Here is a 12,104-nt window from a genome sequence, read left to right as displayed (position 1 = left end):
AGGTTATTATTTAAAATGTAAAAAATATGTTGAAGAACTAGCTTTTATATTTAAAGCCACATTCTAAACAAATTGGGTATTCTGTCAAGACCTATGCAAAGGGAAGCTAAGTAACTTTAATAAATTGCCAATTAGTAGAAGATGAAGGGCGTGCTAAGGGCACAAAAAGAGCAGCACGTTAGTTAGGTGAGCAGAACTCATATTGCAACATCAGAATCCACAACAACTTTCTGCCAATTTATGGGCTGCGATGCGTGCCAGAGGATGTCAATTTTGGGACCTGGTAAGTTAAGGGACTGTCATGTCATCTTCATATATAAATTAGAAACCTGTACTTTAATGTCTTTTGCGCCGTCTGGCGATGCGGAAGAAACTAAATTTGGAGTTCTATAAAATTACCATCGAGTGTCTACTAGGGCATCTAAAGACTACGACTGACTACGACACTAGTTAATTTATGTTGCTGGCACCCATAATGGCGGCGTGCGCTAGGATATGCGCGTAGCGTTCCCGCCAAAGCGAGTTAGCCTGCCGTGTGATTTTATAAGCCTGTGTGCTTTCATGATAAGAATTTGGCTTGATTTTTGTTTAAAATCTAAATTGTTTATGTTTTACTATAATTTTGTAGGTAGTTTTTAATGTAGTTTTTATGTAGTTTTTGAAAGTAGTTTTTAAAATTTTAAAACGTAGTTAATACAAAAAACTACGTGTAGTTTTTGGCGTAGTTTTTTGCTTCATAAACTACTTAACAACCCTGTAGTCCTGTCGTATCATAAAGTTTCTTTCTATTCTCTGGTTTCTTTGGTTTGCATAAAGTATACCTACCTTTGGTGTTACTTTATGGGTCGTATGAACTACACACCTCTACCTGTGCCTCTACCCAACTACTTCATCAAACTTATTCTCAAAATTGATGATTGATGCTTGGATTGATGCATAATATTGCGATTATACCATGATTAGAGGTTTTCTTTTAGCTTCCGTAGTCGTTAAAACGGTATATATCTAAAAACACTCTACACACATAATTTATTTATTTCCGTACAATCGATCAAAATCTAGTACATTTATCTCAACTAAGGATCTACTCTTGTTTTTTTTTGGAAAAGTCTCTGACTGGCAACGCTGCATTTGAGTGACGTGAGTTTTGCAGATGTGAAAAATTTCACAACAAAAATAACATCTTACGTTCATAATGTAAGATTGATTTTAATATTTTAAGGTAAGTCTAGATCATTTAGAAATATTTTGAGGGCAAACACAGGCAGGAAATATATAATACTCTTGCCATATTGGAAAGTATTTTTCATCACATGGTTTAAGTTTTATTGTTTATAAATAAATAGTATTTATTGTTCTTAATTTTAGTATGCCAATTCAGGCTCCACAGTGGACAGAATTTCTTAACTGTCCAGTTTGTTGCAACGCATTTGATGATAAATTGCGAAGGCCCATTAGTTTAGGTTGTGGACATACTATATGTAAAGGTTGCTTACTGAATTTGCATCGTAAACAATGTCCCTTTGATCAAACACTGGTTAATATAGACATAGAAAGTTTACCTGTTAATACTGCTTTACTGCAACTTGTTGGTCACACTGTTGAAGTCGAGAAAAATGAATTTGATTACAAATTTATTTCTAAAGAAAATGAAGGTTATTATTTAAAATGTAAAAAATATGTTGAAGAACTAGCTTTATATTTAAAGCCACATTCTAATGGAAGTGGGAGTATTCTGTCAAGACCTATGCAAAGGAAGCTAGTAACTTTAATAAATTGCCAATTAGTAGAAGATGAAGGACGTACTAGGGCACAAAGAGCAGCACGTTCGTTAGGTGAAAGAACTGTTACAGAACTCATATTGCAACATCAGAATCCACAACAACTTTCTGCCAATTTATGGGCTGCAGTACGTGCCAGAGGATGTCAATTTTTGGGACCTGGTAAGTTAAGTAGTATATTAAGTAATTATGAAATTAAATCAGTTTTTTTAAATATCTTGCAGCAATGCAGGAGGAAGTATTAAAGCTAGTTCTGTTAGCTCTGGAAGATGGATCTGCCCTTTCCAGGAAGGTGTTGGTTATGTTTGTAGTTCAAAGATTGGAACCTCATTTTCCCCAAGCTTCAAAGACTAGCATTGGCCATGTTGTACAATTGTTGTATAGAGCCTCATGTTTTAAGGTAGGTTTGTATGTATAAGTATAATTTAGTATGTCAGCTATCTATTTTAAATAGGTATAAAACAGAATAATGTAGTTACACATTTAATTCCCATCTTGCTTTGCCACGCCCTGATGTTTATCACATATTATGAGATAAATTCTTATACATATATTGTAGAAAATAAATCTACTAAATTTCAAGCTTTTATTATATTTTAGCTCACCTTGAAGAGGTATTATTAATGTAATTCAGGGTGTCCGTCCTACTTTCCCCTAGCGAGGGCATAAAAGGCCCACTTTCAAAAACACATCAAACAATTTAATTTATAAAATATAGACATGTGATCTCACTCAATTTTAAATTTAGTACAGCTCTCATTGGTTCTTAGAAGTGTCATCCGGTGTCGCCTGCGACACAGCATAGCTTTGAGGACGGGGCTTAAGAAAATCTAGGTCAAATGTCATGAAATGAAAGTAAAAGAGCTTCCTCTTCAGTTTGGGTACTAAAATCATAAAATTATTCCCTCATATTTAATTTTGTTTTATATTATTTTGAATATAACAGAAACATTTTTTTTAATTGTATTGAAATAAAACAACTTCTTTTTAGTTTTGGCCAATTTTGAGTGCTACGTTGTATGATATTTCAGCCTTTTTTAAACATATTTTGGATCTTGAAATTCAAACATTGTTAGAAAAATGAGTAACACATAAGATCTTAAATAATAACTGATATATTAGCATTTAAATTAAAATATTTTCTAATTTTACAATCTTTATTTCCACAACAGACCTTTTTGTTGTAGACTTAGACCATTTGAATGAAAACATATTTATTTAGGATATTTAGTAAAATATACAAAAATTATAGTAATAAAAATATATATTAATAAGTCAACTCCAATTCTACAAAAACATTGAAAAATGTCTGTAAAGAATGTAATACATAAAGACAAAATATTTTTAGATTATTGTGGATCGTATTTAACAAATATATTTAAAGACCATATGATTAATATCCTATTTACACAATAAGTGGAAAGTGAAGCCAAACAAATGAAATGGGACTATCAACCTTGCATAAGTCTATACTTTTGGTTCAACGCAATTTTTATGCGCACGCCTGAAATAAAACGATCTGATTCGTCTACTTCATCGCTGAAAGCTGTCACTGGTTGTCACCTGACCGCGCACTGTTTTAAACTCTAATATACAGGGTGGTCCGCACCGCATTCCGGAAAATGCGGCAGCATATTCTGCAGATAAAAATAAGTAAAATAGTTCGTATAAATATATGTCATAAAATGATTCGATTCAGATATACAGGGTGTAGTTAAGTTTCATTTTTATTTCGATTTTTTTCAAATAATTTCTGAACTAACGTCGATTTTGGGATGAAAATTGGTGTCGGGGAGTTTTTTGACATGAGACATTTGATTTTGATGTCAATATGACTCCTACTTGTAGAAGGCGCCACCTACATGTTTTTTAACTGGTTTGAGGAATAATAACTTTTCGTCCGTACCTGTATAAAACCACTGAGTAAAAAAATATACATTTACGAGTTGGTACAATCGCTACCAGTAATGGTTCTCGAGATATTTGGAATCGAAATTATCAATACCTGCCATCATTGGCATAAATTAAACAAGTTGACTAAATAGTTATTAGACTGAAATTATCAATTTGAAAAGTTATTGTGCCAGAAGTTTAACAGAAACTGTTTTATCGTCATTTTTTCGAAGAAAAATTTATAATTAATTAAAAAAAAATAAAAAGTTCACAAATTTATCATTTAAGTCAAATAAATATCTACTCATGTCATGTAAGAATATAAGAGAGACATCGGAGATGAGAAAGAGCTCAGCCAAAAAGTGCGCAACAAGAGGCACGCCACAAGGAGGGGTATTATCACCTCTGCTGTGGCTGATTCTAATGAACCCGATCCTGACCTCTCTGACAAGGAAGGGAATTAGGATAAAGGCATATGCAGACGACGTGGTAATATTGATTGTTGGCAAAGACTTGCAGACAATCAGTGACATCATGGAATTTGCTCTGAAGAAGCTAACGGAATGGGCAATAAGGAATGGTTTGGGTATCGACCCAGACAAAACCGAACTCATTCTGTTTACAAGAAATTACAAGATACCCAAGTTCACGCTACCAAGTTGGAAGGGAAGACACTTGTACTTGCTAAGGAGACAAAATATTAAGGAATCATTCTGGACTCAAAGCTTTCCTGGAAAAGGAACACGGAGGAAAGGATGATAAAGGGAATAAATGCATTCTGTGCATGTAAAAAACTATTTGGAAAGAGATGGGGCTGCATCCGTACATTATACACTGGATGTACAGTGCTATAGTTAGATCAATCATCACTTAGGGAGCACTAGTATGGTGGGAAGCAGTACTTAAAGAGACTAATAGAAAAAGCCTTACAAAAGTACAGCGATTAGCAGCTCTAGGTACAACTGGAGCAAGGAACAACACAGCGCAAGTTGCGCTAGAAGCAATTCTGGACTTGCAATCAATCTACTGGCTCGTGAAGGATCTGGCCGCTAAGGGTGCCCTAAGATTAAGGGAATCCAATCTGTGGAACCAGACCAACTACGGTCACTCGAGGATATTGCCAGTGATAGGTAAAATCATGGTGAACACGAGACAACACATCTGCTAGACCAGAAAACGGACTATATGCTCACCAAACATGATTTTGGAGAAAAAATAAAGATTTGCATCCCGACAAGAGAAGAATGGGAAAGCAACCGAGTAATGAACACTCAAGAGATAGCAGTATACACAGATGCTTCCGCAACTTCAGGAGGCATAGGTATAGGCATCTTCTCAGAGGAACTAGACATCCGACGATGGCCTTATGATATGACATAAGGCTATCGGATGGCTGTAATGTTCTACAAGCAGAGGATTACGCCATAAAGGAAGCGGCTAGTTGTATACGAGAGAAAATTGCTGATAGATCAATAGTGATATACTCTGACAGCTTGGCCGCTTTAAGAAGTATCACCATGGAATCAGTGAGATCGAAAGCTATGATGGAATGCCTAGAAGCACTGTCCTGGCTGCGTCAGGGCGAGGCTACTCTCTGCTGGGTACCAGGTCACAGCAATGTGGTGGGCAATCAGGAAGCAGACAGACTCGCCAAAGACGGGGCCAGGGGAAAGGCCGTGGCAGATGACCCACCACTTGTGACGATCAATACACTGAAGGAAGCTATAGGAACTGCCATCAAGGCCAAGCAGCAAGAGACGTGGCAACATCGTTAGGACTGCGTTACAGCTCGAAGACTATGGCCAGTGGTAGATAGCAAAAAGACAAAACAACTACTAGAGCACAAAAAGGACCTAGTACGTATAATTGTAGGTGTCGTCACTGGAAACTGTCCCACGGGGGTATAATAAACCTCGTGAGATGGAAAGTTTCTAACGACGACTACTGCAGGGAATGTGGATAGGAAGAAGAAACCATAGAGCACCTGCTGTGCCACTGTCCGGTACTGGAATACCGACGCTTTAAAACTTTAGGGCAAGGTTTTTTGGAGGGACTAGAGGAAGCAGCAGAAGCCAACATCAGCGACATCGGGAACTTTGCAAACAGCTGTTTCGGAAGTGCTTTAACGCAAAGAAAGAATGAGAGGAAGGTTTGGTACAATAACAGGGGTATCGCAATAGGCCCAAGGCCTCCGAGTGAGGGATCAAACATGATCCCAAACCTCAGCAACCTAACCTAACCTTATTTTTTTGTCATTAATGACGTGTATTGACTATTTCCATTCTAAATATGTATCTTGAAAACCGTTGGTCGTAGCGATTTTTACCAAGAGACATTTTTTACGTAAAAAATCACGGAAATATATATTTCCGTATTATGTACATTCACTCAGTAGTTTTATACAGGTACGGACGAAAAGTTATTACTCTTCAAAACAGTTTAAACAAATGGAGGTGGCGCCCCCTACAATTAGGAGTCATATTGACATCAAAATTAAATTTCTCATGTCAAAAAGTCCCAGACACCAATTTTCGTCCAAATATTGATGTTACTTCAGAAATTATTTAAAAAAATCGAAATAAAAATTAAACTTTATACATTTATACACATGTTTTTACTTATTTTTACCTGCAGAATATTCTGCCGAAGTTTCTGGAATGCAGTTCGGACCACCCTGTATAATATATATTTTTTTCGTAATGGCATTATTTATATTATTCAGGGTCGCTTTTATGTATGGAAACGGTTGATTATTAGATAAAAGAAGGAGGTACCACAAAAAGTTAAATACAAAAGTTATAGGATTTTTAAATATCTATTAGCGAGTAATAAATTTAAGTATACAGGGTCGTTCATAAAGTCGTGGCACATCAAAGTTTCATTTTTTTGAATAGAACCCCATGTATATTATTACATATTTCAATTTTTCCCTCAATTCTAAGCAAAAATCGAAATACACACAATGTACCTCAAAGCAACCGTTTCCGAGTTATTGACTTTTGAAAATATCACTTAAACAATTCGATTTAATTAATTTTGAAGTGTTTGGTTTGATTTATTGATGCCATTCTGCCGAAACTGTGATACTGTTGTAATGGGTTTTTAGATTCCTATTAGCTACTAGTAAATTTAAGTATACAGGGTCGATCATAAAGTTGTGTCACATCAAACTTAAAACTTAAACATATATTTTTTTAAAATGAAACCCCCTGTATATTATTGCATGTTTTAATTCTTCCTTCAATTTTAGCAATAAACGTAATACACAATGTACATAAATTGAAGAATTGAAATGTTAAATGAAAATTTTGTAATTTCCAGACTTGATATACTCTCATTTTATACATTTATAAATGCTAATTTGAGAACTAATGTCAAATATTATGAAGTATCACATTTTTTTTATGTGCCAAGACTTTATGACCGACCCTGTATACTTAAATTTATTACCCGCTAATAGATATTTATAAACCCTATAACTTTTTGCGGGTACCTCATATATTTTACCTAATAATCGATCTTTTCCATACATAACAGCGACCCTGTATACCAGGTGCGTCTCAAAAGTGGCTCACCCCTATAACTTTTTTATTTTTTCAGATAAAAAAACGAGATTTGGTATGTTAGTATATGACATAAATTAGGATTGATTGACGTGTTCAAATGTTTCCGATCACTTCCGGATTCACCGGAAATGACTACAACTTTTGATTTTTAAATGGCACCCTCGGAATTTTTTGACATTATTCGATAGAAAATGACATTCTGAATAGAATGACATATTATATGTCAACTTTTGACATTCTCGCTTAATAATAAATTGTATTTTAAAATTCAATCTAGAGTGCCATGGCTATGTTAAAAACGCTAATTCTTAATCATCGTCTAATGTTTTCAGTGTCTTGTCCTGGCCAGTTAGAAAATGTTTAAATCGTATTTTTAATCATATCTCAATTTGTTCAAATGGAACAAGAGTGACTCATTAGCATATTTAGAAAAAGCATTTTTTTACGAATAATTTGGTATCACACACTTGGTTTTTCGAGTCAAATTTTCGTTACGAACCGCAAGTTATAATTCTAAATAAACCATATGTTAAAATGTCAAAAGTTGACATATGATATGTTATTCTATTCAGAGTGTTATTTTCTATCGAATATAGTAAAAAAACACCGAGGGTGCCATTTAAAAATCAAATGTTGTAGTCATTTCCGATGAAACAGATTAATAAAAATAAAAAAGTTATAGGGGTGAGCCACTATTGAGACGCACCCGGTATATATAAACCTGTTATTTTAAAGATATTCTTGAAATATAGATATATCTGTCCGTTTATTGTTTTTGTTTAAATATTTCAGAGATTACATTTAAATATACAGGGTGTCCCAGAGATAAGTGCAAGTATTTTAACTGGTAGTATAGTTCAACCCCAGAAACAGGCCAATGATTTTTTTTTGCAAAAATGATTTTTGAAAATTCGAAATTTTTTTCGTTTTTAGTTAAAACATAATTTCTTGGTAATATGGCAACGTAGGTATTAGATTACATGTACAAGAAAGAAAATCCAGAAAATATCCAGTGGTTCTCAAAATTTTTGCAAAAAATTATTATTTTTTTAATTTTCAAAGTGAATAAATAACTCCGTTATTTTGGATTTATTTGAAAAACGATAAAGAGAAAATATGTTTCTTTTACCCAGATCTACCACCCCTTAAAATGCTTGCACTTATTTCTGGGATACACTGTATAAGTAGAGGCGCGAACAGTAAGACGCTATGGTCTATCCAACGACAAAATCCGTGACAGTGATAGATGTGTCTGTCATTTTAATTTCAAAGTAGTTTATTTTATTTTACAAAGAAATAACTTGGTACAATTGGAACATTAATATATTTAAATTTTGAGTGACAAGTGATTACTTCAAAATATTGTGAAAAAAACTGTATAAAACTGAAAAAATCTAATCTTGGTTAATTAACTGTAATCTTATTTTTTTTCTGCAGTACTAAAATGTATTATTTACCTATCGTGCGGTGTTATTTTACAGATACTCCAGTTTTTGGTACCATATACGAGATGGTATACAACTTTATTTGTGGCTAATACAACTCTCTGGCCATAATCTCTGGCCATGGCTGGGAAACTTAAATGGAAATGACGGTTCATTAAAAATAGTTTTTTCCTCCAAGATGCAGAGGCGCAAAATATTAAAACTCAATATTAACAACGCAAATGTCAATATCTGACAATAATAAAATTTGATTTTTAACTGTCACTCAGAGACGCTTTTGTTGTGATTTTACGGTTTGATTTCGTTTTGATTTGTCGAATTATTGTAAAATTAAATGCCTTCAGAGTTTTTGCCAGTATTCTGTTTTAGATAATGTTTTTTAAAAATGGTGGGACAATTTGTGTTTTGTATAGACTCTTAATTATTTATTATTATGGAGTTTAATTGTTGTACACCTGGTTTCTGAAGGATACAATGGTAAGTAAATTAAACATATCTACTTACAGTTATAGATTTTTTAAATTAGTACTGCTAATAAATGCTACTTGCTGAGCAGTTATTTAATTTTTTTTACGGTGCATGTAAGGAATTAAGGACGCGCGTTGTGTTATATTAGCATGATCAGCAGATGATTACATCTAATTTAATTTGTTTTTATTATTTCAGGTCTCAAACGGAAACAAACTGGGAATCTTGCCTACACCAAAATTATATAGCCGTTTCCAATTCACTTCAAAGGGAGGAAAATTATGTAAAACTGCCTGCTATTTGCAGAAAACCGCCAAAGATTAAATTATAACTGTAACAACTTAATATATACTATTTCTAGTCTTTTTAATATATTTTTTAATGAATATCCGACATATAAAAACACTTTGTATGCTTTTAATTAAGTTGATTTATCGTTTATAATATGTTCGACCTAATTAAAAGCACACAAAGTGTTCTTACATGTATGTCTAAATTTATTTTAAATTAACTAAAACAACCCCCCTTCCCCGCACCCCTCTCTTCCATTAGTATTTCTTCCTCCGACTACCACAGGCGCCCTTGTATAATAAAATTGAAATGTATTATAAGTTGCCTATCTATTTAATAGTATAAGTCTTTTATCTATGTCTCTGGCAAACTGTGTCTCTGGCGGTATCTGTGCACCGAATATTAACTGTAAACTATGGTCTGGCTCAACACTTAATTTTCCCTCGAGTTTTCCTCCACTTAATTTTAAAAAAACACGAAACACAAGTAACAACACAATCCAAAATGCAAAATATATATCATTTCTATTTGACATAATTTGACACAAAATTATAACCTATAATTTGGCAAGAGTTTGACAATTCTCAAAAATCGAGTTCATACGCACTTCCGTTCGGTCAGTCGTCGTGGCAACATTGAATACTGTCTGATGGTTGGTTGTTCGGGAGTCAATTTTTGTTTCTTGTTTTCTGTTAATATTCTTGTAATCGTTTTGTAAAAGCTTAATATTTTTTGGTATAAAAGTTTTAAAGTGGATTCGTGTCCCATTCAGATACATATTTTTGTGAAACATTTTTAAAGTTCGCCTACTATAAGTGCAATGAACATTTTTATACAAGTTCGCCTACTTTGAAGTGCCATGAGAAAATTTATTAAAGGACAACTCTTTTTCACGTTGTCACGGGGTAACCAGGCCCTATGTAGCCGGATGCTACCAGCGTGGGAGAAGCTTTCGAAATGATCATATAAGGACCTTTTTTTTTGTTTTGATTATTGTGGAATGGTAGATGGCCCCAATATGGTGTACAGCCAGACAACATTGAGGTCATCATGAAATTGAGCTGGCAATTGCCTAGTAGCAGAGCCAAAACCAGACGAGAGAGAGAGAGAGAGAGAGAGTTCATACGCATAGGCGCCCGTTTGTCGTTCATCGTTGCGTCAAACCAATAATATTGAAATATGATCTGTCATTTTTGAAATAAACCAATAAAACTGGTTAAAAACAACAAGAGACGACGCATGACGTATTTATTTATAAACCCATCCATAGTTAATTTAAAAAATATTAGAAACTTTTTTTAGTGGAATAAATGGATTGGTATAGAAGTAATCTGCTTTTTTTCTTATAATATAATATAACTTGATTTATGTAGTAGATAGAAACTCTGAGAACTACTTGTATTGGTTAGTATGAAAATAAATCAACTAATCGCAAAGCACTTTTCACGCTTGCATAGTTCAAAGCCGTTGAACCAAAAGGACCGACTTATGCGGATTTTGTATAGCTCCATTTCAAAAATTTGGCTTCAATTTCTGTGCCTGACTAGCCATATAGTCTTTAAATATAGTTGTTATTTAACGACTAATTGTTTTTTAGGTTTCAAAACGTGAAGGCGACTCATCGCTTATGCAGCTGAAGGAGGAATTCCGTACATACGATGCACTAAGAAGAGAACACGATGCACAGATAGTACAAATTGCTACTGAAGCTGGATTAAGGATAGCACCTGATCAGTGGTCGGCGCTTTTATATGGAGATACTGCCCATAAATCACATATGCAAAGTATTATAGACAAATTACAAACGCCACAGTCATTTGCACAATCAGTTCAGGAACTAGTCATTGCTCTACAAAGGACCGGTGATCCAGGCAAATTGTCTGTTTTAAGAAAACCGCTGGAATTGCTATCGGGAATTGATCCAAACCCTGGTGAGTACTAAATTTGATTAATTTTAAAATTTAGGATTATGTGAAATTACAATAGGTAGCATTCAACACAAGATATATTTTATTTGGCTTATACATGTATTGAAAAGATTTTTTTTATATATATTTGTTCATTCCTGATCTGTGATTTTTATAATAAAAATGGATCGAACATTCAGCAACAAGAAATAAAATTAATCTATATAATTTTATTTAGGATGACCCATTTAAAAAATATAATTTAACATTAGGATGCATCTCCTTGTAAATTCGTTAAATTTATAATTATATTCTAATCTACAAGAGAGAATATAATTATAAATGTAATTAAGTCTAGGCTTAGAAGGGGATAATTTGCTCTGCGTCGCCTTTCAAGAAGTGTTTCCGGGCCTGTACTGAGGACTGCATACTTTGCTTTGTTCCACTCGATCTTGTCCTATGCTATTCTCGCCTGGGGACATACATCCCAACTAAAGAGGATCTTCGGCTTGCAAAGGGCGGCTGTGCGGGTCTTGGCTGGGCTTGACTATCGGGCCGATTGTGGGGAGGCATTCAGAACTGTGGGTGTATTGACTGTCCCGTCAGTATATACAGGATGGTCCGAATTGTATTCCGGAAACTTCGGCAGCATATTCTGCAGATAAAAATAAGTATAAAAGTTCTTATGTAGAACATTCTTAAAAATGTATGTCCTAAAATGCTTAGTTTCGGAGATACAGGGTGTTCAAGTTT

General features: G+C 34.1%; 1 protein-coding gene across 2 annotated transcripts in view; it reads left to right on the top strand.

Moving 5' to 3' along the window:
- Positions 1-1,023: 1,023 nt before the first annotated feature.
- LOC115887840 (roquin-1) overlaps positions 1,024-12,104 on the top strand; it is a 49,547-nt gene continuing 38,466 nt past the window's right edge. The window contains exons 1-4 of one of the 2 annotated variants that reach the window (XM_030907356.1): positions 1,024-1,222; positions 1,369-1,943; positions 2,006-2,181; positions 11,042-11,375. In XM_030907356.1, the coding sequence (XP_030763216.1) occupies positions 1,370-1,943; positions 2,006-2,181; positions 11,042-11,375 (1,084 nt within the window). In that variant the 5' untranslated portion in view covers positions 1,024-1,222; position 1,369. The remainder of the gene's footprint in view (positions 1,223-1,368; positions 1,944-2,005; positions 2,182-11,041; positions 11,376-12,104) is intronic. The other variant, XM_030907357.1, reaches the window with a different exon arrangement.

This window comes from Sitophilus oryzae, unplaced genomic scaffold, assembly GCF_002938485.1.
Source record: "Sitophilus oryzae breed Bouriz unplaced genomic scaffold, Soryzae_2.0 scaffold_649_pilon_pilon, whole genome shotgun sequence".
Lineage (NCBI taxonomy): Eukaryota > Metazoa > Arthropoda > Insecta > Coleoptera > Curculionidae > Sitophilus > Sitophilus oryzae.
Note: the sequence above shows the minus strand (reverse complement) of the source record. Positions and strands in the feature narration are given on the sequence as shown.